At 44.2% G+C, this 18,118-nt stretch overlaps 1 protein-coding gene across 2 annotated transcripts; it reads right to left on the bottom strand.

The window, feature by feature from the left end:
• Positions 1-2,915: 2,915 nt before the first annotated feature.
• CUNH17orf67 (chromosome unknown C17orf67 homolog) lies at positions 2,916-15,936 on the bottom strand. 2 transcript variants are annotated; one of them, XM_069993290.1, is made up of 4 exons: positions 15,719-15,936; positions 14,439-14,539; positions 4,316-4,451; positions 2,916-3,216 (listed from the first exon to the last, which is right to left on the bottom strand). In XM_069993290.1, the coding sequence occupies exons 1-3, from the start codon at positions 15,771-15,773 to the stop codon at positions 4,335-4,337; spliced, it is 273 nt and encodes a 90-aa protein (XP_069849391.1). In that variant the 5' UTR covers positions 15,774-15,936; the 3' UTR covers positions 2,916-3,216; positions 4,316-4,334. The 2 variants fall into 2 exon arrangements, with proteins under 2 accessions (XP_069849391.1, XP_069849392.1); XM_069993291.1 differs by having other exon boundaries at positions 2,916-3,212.
• Between the last annotated feature and the right edge of the window lie 2,182 nt (positions 15,937-18,118).

Below are 18,118 nucleotides of genomic sequence, written 5' to 3'. Positions count from 1 at the left end.
TGTCACTGTCAGCCAGGACCCTCACCCAGGGGAAGTCCAGCCTCCTTGTCCCCCATCCAAGCCTCTCTTATAGTAATTCCATGGCCTGGCCAGGTTGTTCCTGCCTAAAGACCTTTGCCCCAACCAGCCCCTCAGACTAGAATGCCCTTCCTGTACTGGATCTTCAGGCAGCTGGCTCCTTCCTGTCATTCCGGTGTCAGCTCAAGTATCACCTCCTCCGAAAAGCCTTCCCTGTCCACCCAACCTAAAATAGCCTTCCAGGCAGCCTCTATTGCATCAGTGTTTTATGTACCAGCAGTTATTAATCTCTGGTAGCTTCTTGTATGGTTACCATTACTAGCTTCATCTCATGTCTCTCGTGTCTAACAAGGGCTATTTATTGCATGGCATGAAGCCACCCTGAGCCAGGCAACGTTCTGAAAGCTTAACCCACTCTAAGTCATTGTATCTTCCTGGCCACCCTGTAGTACAAAGGCAGAGCAGGTTCCATAACTTGTCCAAGATTCTACCCCTCAGTAATCTGTCCCCGTCTCTACAAAATCATCAGCTCTCCATTTGTCTCCACAAAGATAACAAAAATTTTAAACAGACAATTTCAAGCGAGACGTTGGTTGGCTCCTACTGGTAATCCTAGTTACTCAGTAGGCAGAGATCTAAGGATTGTGGTTCAAAGCCAGCCCAGGCAGGAACGTCCGTGAGACTCTTATCTCCAATGAACCCCCAAAAAACCAGAAGTGGAGCTGAGGGGCTCAAGTGATAGAGCACAAGCTTTGAGCAAAAAAAGCTCAGGGACAGCACCCACACCCTGAGATCAAGCCCCAGTAGAAATGTTGTACTTTTTGTATAAGGTCTTGGTGGCCCTTGTGAAAACTTGTGGTTCTGGTAGTCTTCTGTGTTACTATCATGTAATCATGCATACAAACCTTCCTTCAGGCTGGGACGTAGCTCAGGGCAAAGTACTTGCCTAGCAAGTGCAATATCCCAGGCTCAATCCCCAGTAGCAAAAAAGAAAAGACCATAAAAAAAGAAGTTCCATTAGCCAGGTGCTGGTGGCTCATGACTATAATCCTTGCTACTCAGGAGGCTGAGATCTGAGGATTGTGGTTCAAAGCCAGTCCAGCAAGGAAAATCTGTGAGACTTATCTCCAATAAACAACTCAGAAAAGGCTGGAAGTGGTGCTGTAGCTCAAGTGGTAGAGTGCTAGCTTTGAGCCAAAGAATCTCAGGGAGAGCACCCAAAGCCTAAGTTCAAGATCCAGGTCTGAGACAAAAAAAAAGAACGCTCTTTTTTTTTTTTTTTTGTCGGTCATGGGGCCTGAACTCTGGGCCTGAGCACTGTCCCTCAGCTCTTCAGCTCAAGGCTAGCGCCCTACCACTTGAGCCACAGTGCCACTTCCAGCTTTTTCTGCTTATGTGATGCTGAGGAATTGAACCCAGTGCCTCATGAATGCAAGGCAAGCACTCTACCACTGAGCCACCTTGCCAGCCCCCAAGAACCCTCCTTTATAACCTTCCAATTTTTCTTTTTTTTTTTTTTTTTTTTTTTTGTCGTGGGGCTTGAACTAAAGGCCTAAGCGCTGTCCCTGAGCTTTTCCCCTCAAGGCTAACGCTCCATCACTTTGAGCCACAGCGCCACTTCCAGTTTTCTGGAGGTTAATTGGAGAGAAGCGTCTCATGGACTTTCCTGTCCTGGCTGGCTTTGAACTGTGATCCTCAGATCTCAGTCTCCTGAGTAGCTAGGATTACAGGTATGAACCAGCTCTGGCAATCTCTCAGATTTATTTACTTTTTTTTTTTTTGGTAGGGCTGACATAAGCAACTTTATTTTCTCTCTGACAACTTTTGCATCCCTGTCACATTATTAGGAGAGGTTCTGTAATATTTTCCCTAGACTTACCCCCACCACCATCCTGCCTGGAGACAGATCCTCTGTACTCATGAACACCTATCTTACCCTTTGGGGAGGGTGCCAGATTCTCCTTTCCTTAGAACCATTCAGTCACATTTCCTGGCCCTCTGAATATCTGCTTTTGTTGGTCATTGATGTTTAATCCATGAGGGACACTGGATATGGGGCAACATGCCACTATCCACAAGAAACATCTCCTTGGCTAGAACACTAGGGTAAAAAGGTCTGGTGTTGGGTTATGTATTTTCAGAGCTAGACTTGGGCAAATCTACTCTCCGTGTGTGTGTGTGTGTGTGTGTGTGTGTGTGTGTGTGTGTGTGTGTGTGTGTGTGTGTGTGTGTGTGTGTTACTTCTGAGGCTTGAACTTGGGAACTCGGGGTCTGGGCACTATCCTTTAGCTTTTTTGCTCAAAGCTGGTGGTCTCCCAATTGAGTCACAGCGCCACTTCCAGCTTTTTGGTGGTTAAGTGAAGATGAGAATGTCACAGACTTCCCTGTCCCAGATGGCTTCAAACTGGAACCCTCAAATCTCAGCTTCCTCAATAGCTAGAAGTACAGGTATGGGCCACTGACATCCAGTGATAAATCTATTCTTTTAAAAAATGGCCTGGCTGAGCGCTGGTGGTTCACACCTGTAATCCTAGCTACTTGGGAGGCTAAGATCTGAGGATCATGGTTCAAAGCCAGCTAGAGCAGGAAAGCCCATAAGAGTCTTATCTCCAATTAACCACCAGAAAACCAGAAGTGGAACTGTGGCTCAAATGGTAGAACACTTGCCTTGAGATGAAGAGCTCAGGGAGAACACCCAGCCCAGACCCACAACCAACAAAAAAAAGTGACCTGAATTAATATAAAATTGCTAGGTGTTCATGTTTTCATCCATTCATGTATTCAAAGGTAAGTTTTCTGATACTAGATTTACTAATATAAACAAAGGAGGGAAAAAGTCTCCACATCTCTTCTTCTGGAAAAGAGATGCCACAGAGAGCAGATTTATCACTATTTTTTATTAATGCAGAGAAAGAAAAGGAAAAGGCAGGTAATCAATAGGTCCCAGATTCATCAACCCCAGGAATACTGATTCTGCCCACACTAGCAAACTAGCAAGAAGACCTTCGAGAACTCTCTGCTTTTAAATGCTTAGTTGTCATGATTTATGCAGGTTGGCAGAATGAAGCAGAATCAATATTTGCATCTTGCTCCTTTGGCACGTCCACAGGAGCTGCCAATCATCAGGTCTGAAGACATCTGCTTTGGCGGTTTGAAGTCAAATGGAAGAAGAAGCATTGTTCCCCAGGTCCTTGCTTGCTGGAAAAGAAAAAGAATGTCATGGCAGGAGCCAAATGATGGGGCTCACACCTGTAATATTATTGACCTAGGAGACTGAGATCTGAGGATCAAAGCCAACCCAACCAGGAAAGTCAATGAGATTCTTATCTCCAATTAACCACAAAAAGTTGGAAGTAGAGCTATGGCTCAAGTGGTAGAACACTAGCCTTGAGGGGGAAAAACGGCTAAAGGAAAGTACCCAGACCCTGAGCTCAAACCCCAGGACTGGCATACATCTGCACACACACACACAAAGGGTTAAGATAAATGCTTGAATGAAGTGAGACTAGAGAATGCATGTGCTCACACCCTGGAAATTGCATAGTAATACTGAGAGGGAATGTCTCTATGCCAAATCATAGTAGCACAAAGTTAACAGCCACAAAGATAGCACATCACCCTTAACACAGTTGATAAACCACCCAATTATGCCTGTCCTGTTTGGTCCATAAAAGTTGCAGGGACAGATGAAATTCTCTGGGACTGAACCTCAGATGGGATTTTACTACCTTGTTGTGTAGGATTGGGGAAGGGAGGAAGGAGATGGGACCTACAGGTGGACAGTTGGGAGGAAACAATCTCCTTCATCGAAGAACATGGGCAGGGTGGGAAGGGGGTGCTGGGCATATTGAACTACGTGCTGCAAGCAGCCTGCTGAGCAGTGCGACAAGCCCAGAGAAAGGGAGGACGGGGTAGGGAACACACGCTGCAGTGGAAAAGCTAGGGGGTGACAATGCTGATGGTTGTGATGGATGTCATAGGCAGGTAAAGCCCACAGGTGCTGATCCCCCTTGGAGAGACCCAAGTCTCAACCATCCAGATCCAGATTCCAGGATGATCTTTTCTAGCTGGCAAATAGGGTCCCCTCCAGTCCCTATTTGGGATCACCTGGTGACTGCGCTATCCCTGCCTGGTTTTCCTACTTTGTTCTTACCATCCCACAAGTTATATGCAGCTCCCACCCCCTCCATCCCGGAAGGTTTTCTAGCCCATGTGTCGCGCACACACACACACACACACACACACACACACACACACACACACACACACACACACACCATGAAACTCTGAGACATACCAAGTGGGCCCCAGGCCCCTTACACAGGGTGCACCCTGTTCCTGTCACAGTGAGGCTTGCAGAAAGGGTTCAGCCAGTGCTCCAGGAACTGCTCCTCAGCCTGGTGCTCCAGCACCAGCAGGTAGTACATGTACTCCTGTGGGGACAAAGGCACTGTGAGGAGACTCAGCCCATTGTGAGAGGGTGGCTCTGCTTACTGACACAGGACGCAGCCTGGACAAGGGAGGGAGGAGAGATGGGAGGAGAAAATACTCACCATGTCCATGTCTCTAAATGGGAGAGGGCAGGCAGACCTACCCACAAGCGAACTCAACAAACAAGTCTGAAATACTAAGTACAAAGACATACGTACACCTGTAACCTAAATACTTAGGAGGCTGAGACCTGAAGGAGTAAGGATCAAGGATTAAGCCAGCCGGGGCTGAAATGTCTGTGAGTCTGCATCTCCAATTAACCAGCAAAATGCTGGATGGAAGGGGTGGCTCAAGTAGTAGAGTACCAGTAATGAATAAGCAAGCAAGAGTTCAAAGCCATGAGTTCAAGCCCCAGTATCACCATCAAAAAATTAACTAATATTACATAGTACCTATTGCCACATACATTTATGATAAAAAATTATTTTTTCAAAAAGGTAAGATATAGCAAGAAGAAAGCTAGCTTCTCTATAGTAATATCAAATGAAATAACAATAAAACAAAAAGTGGTATTAGACTGAGAATGTAGCTTAGTGGTAGAGTGCTTTGCATGCATGAAGCCCTGGGTTCAATTCCTCAGTACCTCAAGAAGAGAAAAAGCCAAAAGTGGCACTGTGGCTCAAATGGTAGAGTGCTCGCCTTGAGCAAAAGAAGCTTAGGGACAGTGCCCAGCCCCTGAGCTCAAGCCCCAGTACTGGCAAAAAAAAAAAATTGTTATTAACCATAGCACTAGAGAGGTATTTTGTAAAACATAGTCAGGACCGGTCTCCAAATGTTCCACATAGAGTTTATACTACAAACAATTGTACTACCGGAAATTGTTCAAGAGACGAAAAAAATTAGAATCTTGTATGGGGATCCTACCCAAAAAAGAAAAAAGATACAATTGTCCTTACAAATACAAATGGATCCACTGTGAGACTTATTTACAATGGAATATTACATGACAATGTAAAAGCATGAAGTTTTGTTAGATTATGAAACAGGTAGGGACCAGCACAAAAGAACTTCTTACTTTTAGAGCATGATGTGTGTTTCCTTCTGCTTCCGCCTTCATATTCTCACAACAGCATTCTCATAAAATACCACATTAGACAGAAAGCCAGAACATTTACAGACTAGGAGCCACTTAGGACTAGACCAAGCTAAAACCAGTGGGGTTCAGATAGCCCTCCACATGACAAACAAGGACAAAGAGGAAGTATTATCAAAGAAAGACCTAAATAAGCCCTTCAGCTTCACTGGCTCTTGACTGACTTAAAAATCTCTAATTTTGAAGGTCACATAGCTTAGCAGTAATACAGTATTGGTTTCCCACTGGCTTCCCTGCAGATAATACCTCTGACTGCTGTGGGGTTATGATCACAGCTGCCCAGGTTACTTTGTAAAATCCCTTACTTTGTAAAATCCCTCTCTTTTTTTTTCGGTCAGTCATGGGGTTTGAACTCTGGGCCTGGGCTCAAGGCTAGTCTTCTTACCACTTTGAGCCACAGCTCCGTTTCTGGGTTTTAGGTGGCAAGAAGAGTCTCCCGGCCTTTCCTACCTGAGCTGGCTTCTAAAGGCAATCCTAAAATCTCAGCCTCCTGAGTAGTTGGGATTACAGGCGTGGGCCACCAGTGCCCAGCCTACTTTGTAAAATCTTTTTTTTTTTTTTTTTTGGGTCCGGTCGCGGGGCCTGAACTCTGGGCCTGGGCGCTGTCCCAAGGCTAGCGCTCTACCACTTGAGCCACAGTGCCACTTCCGGCTTTTTTCTTTTTGCTTATGTGGTGCTGAGGAATCGAGCCCAGGGCCTCAGGCATGCAAGGCAAACGCTCTACCACTGAGCCACCTTCCCAGCCCCTACTTTGTAAAATCTTAAAGGCCACCTTTCCTAAAAGACTCTCTTCACTGGGGTATCTGAAAAATAGCTCAAATAAATGATAGAAGTTGTGGCATCTGTGTGTGTGTGTGTGTCTGTGTGTCTGTGTGTGTGTGTGTCTGTGTGTGTGTGTGTGTGTGTGTTGGTCCTACAGCTTGAAATCAGGACCTAAGCACTGTCCCTTAGCTCTTTTTGCTCAAGGCTAGTAGTGCTCTACCACTTGAGGCACAGCTCCACTTCTGGCTTTTCACTGGTTAATTGGAGATATGAGTCTCACGGACTTAGCTATCTCTTTATACTGTGTCTGTTCCCTTAGATCCTTTGAATCAGACTCTACTCAGCTCTCCCAATGTAGATACATTACACTGATCATCTGTGAAGTATTTAGTCCAGGACCATAATATAGGGTTAACTCAGTCTATGGCCTGTTGGACCAGATATATGATTTTTTTTTTCCTACTTATCCCTTGTGCTTTCTCAAAGCTCTGGAAGTCTTTCAGCCCTATCATAAGGCCAAAATATTTACATAAGATGATGACTCCATCAACTGAAGGGACTCTGCTGTACCTGGGTTAAGATACTTCCCATTAGCCCATCAAGTCGAAAGCTAAGATGTTTGCACACAAGCAGATCATCTTTTGTAATGGATGGATAATTACCAAGCTTTAGCCTCCCATTCCCAAAAAAAAAAATCAATAAAGGTTTTGCTGCTCAATCTGTTCCAGTGAGCAGTGTGGCGGGCCCTGGTGAAGGCTAGCTCTCTCCTGCTGGAGGGAAAGTCCCCAGAAGGGAATTTTGCTGGTCTTGTCGTAAGGTGTCACTTGACCTCTTGTTTCTGTGTCACCAGATTCCACTGTCCACTATCAGTGGAACTTTGAAAACATTATGCTGAGATAAGCAAGGCACTGGGGCCACATGTAGCATGATTCCATAAGAAGCTGGCCCTCATTCTCACAAGGCCACACAGGAGGCAGCTGGACAGTATTTCTGACCATCATAAATTATTTTGGCATGGGTCTATATCAGAAAAAAAACTTAAACCATGACAACTTTCCTATGGCTTGAAGGAAAAAGAACTTTTTCAAAAAGTTAGTTTAACACTTAATTTATTTTATTTTATTTTTGTCAGTCGTGGGGCTTGAATTCTGGGCCTGGGCTCTCTCCCTCAGCTCTTCAGCTCAAGGCAAGCACTCTACCACTTGAGCCACAACGCCACTTCTGGTTTTCTGGTGGTTTATTGGAGATAAGAGTTTCATGGACTTGGGGCTGGGAAGGTGGCTCAGTGGTAGAGCGCTTGCCTTGCATGCCTGAGGCCCTGGGTTCAATTCCTCAGCACCACATAAGCAAAAAGAAAAAAGCCGGAAGTGGTGCCATGGCTCAAGTGGTAGAGCACTAGCCTTTAGCTGAAGACCTGAGAGACAGTGCCCAGGCCCAGAATTCAGGCCCCGTGACCGGACCCAAAAAAAAATAAATAAATAAATAAAGAGTTTCATGGACTTTCCTGCCCAGGTTGGTTTTGAATCACGATCCTCAGATCTCAGCCTCCTGAGTAGCTAGGATTACAGTCGTGAGCCACCAGCACCCGGCTAAAACTTAAAATTTTTAATGCGTCTAGAATGTCCTGCTAGAAATTCTACATCCTATAATAAATATAGTCACATGCCAAAAAAAAAAAAATCTGAGTGTACCAGTGCCTTACCTTTCTAATCCTCGCTATTCAGGACTCTGAGATCTGAGTACCACGGTTCAGGGCCAGCCCAGGCAGACAAATAAATACAGGCAGACAAACTGGCAAGATTCTTCTCTACTGTTAAAAAAGCCAGAAGTGGAACACACCTGTAATGCCAGCACTTGAGAGGCTAAAACACAATGATTCTGTCACAGGTTCAACATCAATCTAGGCTACACAGTGAACCTCTGCCTCACGAAACAAACAAGATTTTTTTAAGAATTGGAAGGGAAGGGAAGGGGCAATAGATTAAATTATGAAGTGTCCAACTTTCCTGAACATTTTCTTTCCTACATGCAGTTTGATTTGTTTGGTTACCATGTTCATTTAACTCATCAAAACATGGTACGGTGCCCCTGCAGTGGCTCTTGGGGACCACCCGGGGAAGGTGTGGGTGATGAGAAGACTTCTTGTGGGATACAGCAATTACTTCTCTGCTGTTTGTATGATGTCTTTGTGAAGTTGAGGCCTAGTCCTGCCTTGTCTGGGGAGTCTTTGGTAAAGAGACTCAGCTCCCAGCTCCCCAGCACATAGCTTTAGGTGTTGAACTATTCTCTGGAAGTGGCACTGAAGGAAACCCACAGTTTCCTTCTTGCCTGCCCATCTGCCAGGCAGTGTGGCATAAAGATTCTGAGGCCTGGAACCCCTTCACATCCATGCCATGCTGATATTCTTTTGTCCCTCCAATTTCAGTCTTCCCATCTGTAAGATGGGAACTGAAGTAGCATTACTTGTGTGTATAAGAGAGTGTGTGTAGGTAGGTGCGTGCATATGAGTACCAATACTAGAGCTTGAACTCAGGCCTAGGTGCTATCCTTTAGTTGTTGGTTTGTTGTTGTTGTTGTTTTCCAAAGCTGATGTTCTACCACTTGAGCCACAGTTGTACTTCTGGCTTTTTGCTGGTTCATTGGAGATAAGAGACTCATGGATTTTCCTGCCTGGACTGACTTCAAACCACGATCCTCAGATCTCAGTCTCTAGAGTAGCTAGGATCACAGGTGTGAGCCATGGGTCCCAGACCCAGGTAGTAATCAAGGTATGCTTTGGTATCACAGCTCACTGGAGAAATGCATAAATGAGCAAGCAAAGGAAATAGTTAGTTTTCCCCTACAATCTCAATGAGTGTTCTTTAGGAGGTTCCTTGACCTCTGTGTCAATCTGCTCATGATCATGACCAGGAAGAATGTGCATGAAAAGCCTTAAAAACGTAATATCTATTTCACACTCCTAAACAGCCATTGAAATCGTCGTTGAAGAAAAACAACCAAAATAGACCCATACAGAGAACAAGAAAAAAAGCCAGCTCTGGTTTCCATGACATCTCACTATTTATTTAAAATGTTAGGAAAATGAATATGCCACAAAGGCCTAAGAGCGGTCATTAGTCAAAGATGAAAAGCCAAACTGCAAATCTGCTAGAAACCACAAATTTAACAATTGCATTGGCTGAGTTAGAAATGACCCAGCTGTAATGATAATCTCAAATGTTCCTGGACCAGAAAGAAGAGGGAGATGAAAAAGAAAAAAAAAAAAAAAGAGGTTTTAATTTCTTTTGATTCTTTTCTCCAAGGGAGGGGGAAAAATTAAACAAAATAAAAGAAAAAACAATATTTGTGTTCCATGTCAAATGCCAACTGCAATGATTTAAATAAATCATTTCGCAATAATTAGAACGGAAATTGTAAGTAGACACAGCACGGCCCTAGACTGGGGTGCTAATGAAATGCAATATCCACCAGAACTTGATCTAAGCTGAGAATCATAAAATGGTCAGTTAATACAAGAAGGGAGGAACTTTTTCCAAGAAAGCAAATCCTTCATGCGACATTTGGGCAGGACTAGAGGTCCATCAACATTTGGAAGAATTATTCTGCTCATTAGGAAAAGCAAGGTCATCACTTGAACAGGAAGATGGCTCAGAACCTCACTGCCCTGAGCCCCCTCCCCACCCAAGGCTGTGCCCTGTGGGAAAGTAGATTAGTGCAACACACTAATCTCAGCCACTCCAAATCATCTTTGAGATCATGGGGAAACAAAGAGATTATGAACATGCTACGTACATTTGTCAAGGAGCGAAACATGAAAAGAGATTTTACAAAGACGACTTACCATAAAGCTAAGATTGATTTCTACGTGCCTAACAAGAACATTTCTAAAAAAGAACACCAGCCAAAATGGCGAGCTTCCTATGAAGACGAAATCCCAGGATACTCAAGTACTTATGAACACAGTCACCCAAGACATCATTTAAGCTCGAATGTCAATTTTTAAAGAATTTCCATGGCTCTCTCCTAGCAATTTGGCAACAATTTCTTCCCTAAAATTTGAGGAGATTAAGAGAAGCTAATGAGATTTAAGTGAGGTAATAGAAAAGATTTCTTTGAAATAACCTCCAGGTTTTATGGTAGAGTTACATCACGTAAAATGACCCCACCCCACCCCCTCAAGCAGAGGCATGAATGGAAATAAGTATTGTGAACATTTGGTAAATATCAGTAGTGAGTTAGAGACTGGGGATCAGAAGTGAAGCACATAGTCCATCTCCTCAAGCAATTTGGAACAATCTACTAAGAGAGACATAAAAGCACAAAAAATAGGCAGCATGGCAGGGCACTAGTGGCTCATACCTGGAATCTTAGCTACTTAGAAGACTGAGATCTGAGGATCACAGTTCAAAGCCAGCTGGGGCAGGACAGTTCATGAGACTCTATCTCCAAACAATCATCAAAACACCAGAAGAAGTGCTGTGGCTCAGAGTGGTAGAGCGCTACTAGCCTTGAGCAAAAAGAGCTCAGGGACAGTGCCCAGACCTTGAATTCAAGCCCTAGGACTGACATAAAAAAAAAAAAAAAAAAAAAAAAAGTAGCCAGTTTGTGCTGTGAGCGCTGTGATTCATTAGGGAGAGGAAAGACAGCAAGAAGGCCTTTCTGCACAGCTACCCTCTAAAGTGAGTCTGTCAGGATGTGTGAGAGTTAATCACATAGGCAAGAGCAGAAGCACATACAAAGACAGGTGCCTTCTTGAACCTGAAGCCCTCATCAACCCACAGCAGCCGCTTTTCCTCATGTATGTCCAATGCCAGTGAATGGCACAGTGGTGTCCATACTAAAGAACCCTACACATCAGTTCTCACTCCTCCCCTGCCCCTCACTGCCCTCGAAACAACCACTGGGGGCCTCCAAGTTAAGCACTGGACCTTGCTCCCATCTTTAACTTAAACCTTCTGCTGGAAAAGTCACTTGGAATACAGCTCTTTTGCAAAACAATTCTATAATATATATGAAAACTTTTTTTTTGTCTGTCATGGGACTTGAACTCAGGGCCTAGGTGCTGTCATGGAGCTCTTTTTGCTCAAGGCTAGTGCTCTACCACTTTGAGCTACAGTGCCACTTCTGGTTTTCTCCAGTGGTTCATTGGAGATAAAAGTCTCACAGAGTTTCCTGCCCAGAATGGCTTTGAACCACAGCCCTCAGAGCTCAGCCTCCTGAGTAGCTAGGATTACAGGCATGAGCCTTTATAAAATAATTATGTCCAGAAGTAGAGGTGTGGCTCAAGGGGTAGACTCTTGAGTGAAAAAAAAAGCAAGTTCCAGGCCTTGAGTTCAAGCCCCCGTACCAGCACAATAAATAAATAACTACTTGCATACATACATACATGCATACATACATACGTACGTATGTACATACATGCATACATTCATGTCCTTGGACTTAATCTATTTTCTAGAAATATACCCACAGCAAAGCATTTCATGCAAAAAATGTGCAGAGTGTTGTTTTTATTTTATTTTTATTTTTTTATTTTTTTGGGTCCAGTCATGGGGCCTGAACTCTGGGCCTGGACGCTGTCCCTCAGCTCTTCAGCTTAAGGCTAACGCTCTACCACTTGAGCCACAGCGCCACTTCTGGCTTTTTCTTTTTGCTTATGTGGTACTGAGGAATCGAACCCAAGGCCTCAGGCATGCAAGGCAAGTGCTCTACCACTGAGCCACCTTCCCAGCCCCTTGTTTTTATTTTAAAAATGAAGACATAAGGGGCTGGGAAGGTGATTCAGTGATAGTGTGCTTGCCTTGCATGCATGAGGCCCTGGGTTTGATTCCTCAGCACCACATAAACAGAGAAAGCCGGAAGTGATGCTATGGCTCAAGTGGTAGAGTGCTAGCCTTGAACTGAAGAGCTGAGGGACAGTGCCCAGGCCCAGAGTTCAGGCCCCACAACCAACAAAAGAAGGAAGAAGAAAGAAGAAAGAAGAAAGAAGAAGAAGAAGAGGAAGAAGAAGGAGGAGGAGGAGGAGGAGGAGGAGGAAGAGGAGGAGGAGGAGGAGGAGGAGGAGGAGGAGGAGGAGGAGGAGGAGGAGGAGGAGGAGGAGGAGGAGGAGGAGGAGGAGAAGAAGAAGAAGAAGAAGAAGAAGAAGAAGAAGAAGAAGAAGAAGAAGAAGAAGAAGAAGAAGAAGAAGAAGAAGAAGAAGAAGAAGAAATAGTTGTTGATGAGGAAGAAGATGAGGAAGAGGAAGAAGACATAAATAGAAGGATCATTGTGCAAGATGAACAAAAGATGAGACTCTATCTCATAAATAACCAGAGGAAAGAGGGCTGAAGGCTTGGCTCAAACAGTAGGGCCTTACCCAGTAAGCACAATGCCCAAGCCCCAGTACTGCCAACACATATGTACAAAGCTTAGGAGAAAACTTTGCTAAGCAAGATTCCCTCCCGCTTACAATTGTCAGTGATGATGGTCTTTTGTAGGCTCGTGAGCACGTGTTCCTAATTATAACAAAAGGCTTAATAGTCCCAACAATGCTGTCAGTTATTATTACCTAAAATGCCATGTGCAATGGAATGGACTGTTCAGAAACAAATATTTTTGTGCCAGTGCTGGGACTTAAATTCAGGGCTTCTGTTCTCTCTTGCTTAGCTGTTTCCCTCAAGAATGAACTCCTGCCACTTGAACTTCTTATTGGTTAATTGGAGAGAAGAGTTGGGAATTTTTCTGCCCAGGCTGGCTTCAAACTACAATCCTCAGATCTCAGCCTCCTGAGTAGTTAGGATTCAAAGTGTGAGCCACCAGCTTCCAATGACTGTTCAATGACTGTTCCAATGACTATTTGTCTGACTCTGTATATGAGTGTGTGTGTATGTGTGTGTGAGCCACCAGCTTCCAATGACTGTTCAATGACTGTTCCAATAACTATTTGTGTGATTCTGTGTATGAGTGTGTGTGTATGTGTACACATGTGCATGCACACACACACACACACACACACACACACACACACACACACACACACACACTAACACTCATACAAGCCCAGGAACTTGACCTCAAGACCTGGACACTATTCTTTACTCAAATCTAGTACTCTACCACTTGAACCACAACCCTACATCTGGCTTTTTGGTGGTTAATTGGATAAAAGAGTCTCATAGGCTTTTCTGCCTGGGCAGAGTTTGAACCTCAATCCTCAGATCTCAGTCTCCTGAGTAGCAGCAATTACAGAAGTGAGCACCTGGCACCCGCAACTGTTCAAAATTGTAACCATAGTTATTCTAAGTCTTTAGTTATTACTGATTTAATCTTTTTCTGGAGCATTTGCAGGCTGGCCTGCAAATGATTCAAGTACTTATTTGTCAAACTGAGTTTGCTTTTAAAACCTTAATGAGTTTTCAGGTAAGCCCTTCTTGGGAACTATTCCTTCTAAACACTTCATTGCTCATTGAATTAGAAAAAAAAAAAAAGGCTCTTACAGGCACAGATTCACCATCCCCCCCTCCAATTTGGGATCAGCCCAGTGGGACACCTCATCCCAGTAATGAGAAGAGACTCCACAACACTTATCCCTGAACTATGCAGAGGTGCACACACAAACAGTTCCTATCAGAACCCAAATGGAGTCATTTATGGTTGCCTTTTCAAAGCTAGTTAACACTGGGAAGTTGAAGGGAAATCATTCACAAGCATGGCTACCTGACATCCATGCCTGCCTGCCTTCCCACTGAGAGGAGACATCCACCCGCACCTCCCTCCCACCTGCGATTGCTATAGATCCAAACGCTCCCCTCCTTGCAGGACCTTATATTGTCCGTGTTTTTGACCACATTTGTTTCCTCTTGACTTCAGGTTAAAGCAACTTCCAGTGAAACAGCTAAAGGGTCAACTCAGGGTCCCTCAACTCGACTATGTCTGTTGTAAATACCTTGTTTCTGGCAGTTGAGAGTTAGAATTTCCAGGGGAGAAAAATGAAAAGAAGGTCAGGTCGCACCCCACCAGCGCCCACTTTTGTTTCAGAATGAATGAGCATTCAGATGACAGTCTTTACTCTAAAAGGCCAGGGCCGTACACTCACCCTCATTGGCTCATCAGGGAAGCCCGGCTTGCTGGGTCTGTCCTGCCGCCGGGATCTCAGGAGCTGTTTGGCCTGCTTTTCCGATAGAATTGGCGAGGCCTCTGCAAAAGTCAGGAAAGGAGTTTAGGCTCCTTTGCCACAGATCAACACAAAGGATATTTGCAAGTTCCAGTTTGGTTCCAGCACCAAAGTACTTTCTCAAAAACCTTCCCCAAAGAACATAGCATTCCAGAGGATTCGGAAAATGTTAAGTTGTTTCTCATACAGTTAACGCAGAGCAAAAGCTACACAATTTGAATCTATTCACCTACTACAATGACCCCCGCCTGGGGAGAGGAGGCATGCATTAATGAGTATGTTTAAAAACAAAGTATTTTCTTCAGTTCTCTTCTCTCTTAGGTTTGCTCTGGTAAGATTTTTCTTTTTAATTCTTCAATAGACAAAATATAGCTTAAACTCATTGCTGGAAGATACTCAGTGCCAATAAGATAGGTTAAACCTAATCACCAAACACACAAAATCACATATTATACATACTCCTTTAGAGAAAACATAATAATAAAATTGTCATTGGATGCCTGTAATTCTAGCTACTCATGAAGTTGAGATCTGAAAATTGAGATTCAAAGTTAACATGGGTAGAAAAGTCTATGAGACTCTTATCTCCAGTTAGCCACCAAAAAGCTGAAAGCTGAGGCATCATTCAAGTTGGTAGAGTGTCATTCTCGCGTGATAGGTCCTGAGTTCAAGCCCCAGTACCAGCATACACACACACACACACACACACACACACACACACACACACACACACACACACAATTACATTGTCTTTGGTAATCACATGAAAATGCTTAAAATAATAACATATTAAAAGTAATCAAATTGTGCTGATCTCATACAAACTGTAAAAGAAGAAAGAGTTGAAGATTTATCATCAGTTTTGATCATTAAAACTCAAAATACCACTTCCAGGTGTTTTTTGCTGATTAATTGGAGATAAGAGCCTCATATACTTCCTTACCCAGGCTGGCTTTGAACCGGTGATCCTCAGATCTCAGCCTCCTGACTAGCTAGGATTACAGGTGTAAGCCACCAGCACCTAGCTCGTTTAAGTATTTCTTTTTCCAATGAGAGTAATCGTAGAAGCCTGCTCTTACAAGGAAAAGAAAAAGCATTAAAATATCTACCCAATCTATCCTCCCTATGATTTGAAAGATACCTATGACTAGTATTGCAGTTTTCACGTTAGCAAAGAATGAGGCTGTTTCAGGAAAGCCCACCTGAGAAGAGAGGCAGCAGGGCCAGAGCCAGCACAAGCGCTACCAACTTCCCCATCCCGAAGGGCCTGCTCCACCTGCGGCTCACCCGGTCCTCCAGGCTGAGCCAGCCTACTTGAAAGAAGCCCCGTCAAGCTCAATGCTTGTTCCGGCATTCACTAACAGGGTTTGCTGCGTGATGCTAAGTGGAGCTGACTCAATTTTGTAGTAATGACCGCCAAAATATTTTCCTCTGAATTCCTGTAACTTTTTCATCCGGAGGCAGGAAATGATCCCTAGGTCATATGACTTCTGGAACTTGACTTGAGAAAGCTGAGTGTGATATTCATCTCCTGTAAACACTCCAGTACATTCTATGCTTGTGTATGAGTGTTTCTCTGCAGCTTTGGTTTATCTTCTTGTTTGGCTGAATTATCATCATGCATATTGATGTCATTTAGGAAAAAAATTTTTTTTGCCGGTCCTGGGGCTTGAACTCAGGACCTGAGCTCTGGCTCCAGCATAACCAGTGCAAAACTCTGAACTCAAACTCCCAGTATCTTCCTCCAAAAATAGAGTAGACTTTGGGACCTGGATTCAGATCCTGGCTTCACTCCTCCCAACAGCATAACTTTTCTTTTTCTTTATTTTTTGCTTATGTGGTGCTGAGGAATCGAACCCAGGGCCTCATGCATGCAAGGCAAACACTCTACCACTGAGCCACCTTCACATCCCTTTGCCTCTCCGAGCTTCTGTTTCTCCTCTGTGAATGGAGATGTCAGTTTACTACTTGGTGGGACCCAGGTAAGGATGAGTGATAAGCTTGAACTTCCTGGTAGCCATGACCACTCACTATTCTCCACCTGCTTACCAATAAGGAACATGAGGGGCTGGGAAGGTGGCTCAGTGGTAGAGCGTTTGCCTTGCATGCCTGAGGCCCTGGGTTCGATTCCTCAGCACCACATAAGCAAAAAGAAACAAGCTGGAAGTGATGCTGTGGCTCAAGTGGTAGAGCGCTAGCCTTGAGCTGAAGAGCTGAGGGACAGCGCCCAGGCCCAGAATTCAGGCCCCACGACCGGACCCAAAAAAAAAAAAAAAAAAAAAAGAATATGAGATCCAGAGGGGTGAAATCAAATCCAAGCGTCTCCATTAATGGATGACCAAGGAGAATTTAAGGCTTCTGTCCACAGACCGCCCACATGTGCTCTTCCCATAATGCCTCATGCCAGGTTTGGATGTGGAACGCCCCCCAAAGGTTTGTGTTATGGTGGAGTCCCCACAGTGACAGTGTTGGGAGACAGTGATATTTTAGTGAATCGTAAAGTCATCTTGTATGGTTTGTTTTTCTTTTTTGGGTCGGACATGGGGCTTGAACCCTGGGTCTGGTCACTGTCCCTCAGCTCTTCAGCTCAAGGCTAGTGCTCTACCACTTGAGCCACAGCACCACTTCTGGCCTTTTCTGTGGATGTGGTGCTGAGGAATCGAGCCCAGGGCCACAGGCATGCAAGGCAAGCGCTCTACCACTGAGCCACCTTCCCAGCCCCTTGTCTTTAAAGTGTGGAGTCCATGGGGAAAGCCCTTGGCCTCTCTCTCCTGCTCTTGCTCTCACTCTTAACATAAGCAGTCTTGCTTCCTCGCCAGTTCCTACCATGCTGCGCTGCCTCACCACAGAACCCCAGAACAATGAAATCCCGAAAGCTATCATCCAGGTAAACCTTTCTTCTCTGTAAGTTAACTATCTCAAGTATTTCGTTATAGGGACAGAAAGCTCACAGGCTCCCATGATGTCAAAGTCATCACATCCTCTTTTGCGGGGCCTCATCCAGCATGCAGCCAATCTGCAAGCAGATTTGCATCCAATTTAAGGTTATTTACATAGAGATAATAAATTCTCAACATACTTAAATCTATCTGTAAACAACACATGAAGAAAATACTAAGCAACTATAAAAATATGGCTACCAAAGATGTGGCTTCTTTTTTTTTTAAGGGATAAAACTCTCCATTCAAAGAGAGGAATGATCTGGTCATTCTCTGGTCACTTTGCCAGCTCAAAAGAAAACAAAGCTGACCTAAATTTGTCAGAGTTTATGCAAATGCTGTGTAACTGGATATTAAACCAACACATCCTGTCTGCTTGATTGGTATGAGATATTCTGAACGGGTAGTAAACAAGAAAAGGGTGACGGGGGGGGGGGGCTCGTGTATTGTGAGCAAAGCTATCTCACAGGTTAATTTGCTCAAAATTTGATGTTAGGCTTTATGCACTCTGCCGCTAGCCAAGTGTTTGTTTTCATATATTTTCCAAGCACTACATACAGTTTTAGGAGCATTAGCTCAGGAATGTCTGTATACCTATATACAGTATCTTGGGACTTTTATTTGTAGATTCAAATTTTTGTTCCTTTTGTTCTTTGGGCTTAG

This window comes from Dipodomys merriami, unplaced genomic scaffold (genome assembly GCF_024711535.1).
Source record: "Dipodomys merriami isolate MVZ:Mamm:240054 unplaced genomic scaffold, mDipMer1.0.p SCAF_42, whole genome shotgun sequence".
Lineage (NCBI taxonomy): Eukaryota > Metazoa > Chordata > Mammalia > Rodentia > Heteromyidae > Dipodomys > Dipodomys merriami.
Note: the sequence above shows the minus strand (reverse complement) of the source record. Positions and strands in the feature narration are given on the sequence as shown.

Excerpts from the sequence above, each read along its gene's own strand:
- CUNH17orf67 (XM_069993290.1), bottom strand. The coding sequence starts at position 15,773 with ATGGGGAAGTTGGTAGCGCTTGTGCTGGCTCTGGCCCTGCTGCCTCTC. Across the intron at positions 14,540-15,718 it reads CCTGCTGCCTCTCTTCTCAG|AGGCCTCGCCAATTCTATCG; the intron begins GTGGGCTTTCCT and ends TGACTTTTGCAG. Across the intron at positions 4,452-14,438 it reads TCCCTGATGAGCCAATGAGG|GAGTACATGTACTACCTGCT; the intron begins GTGAGTGTACGG and ends TTGTCCCCACAG.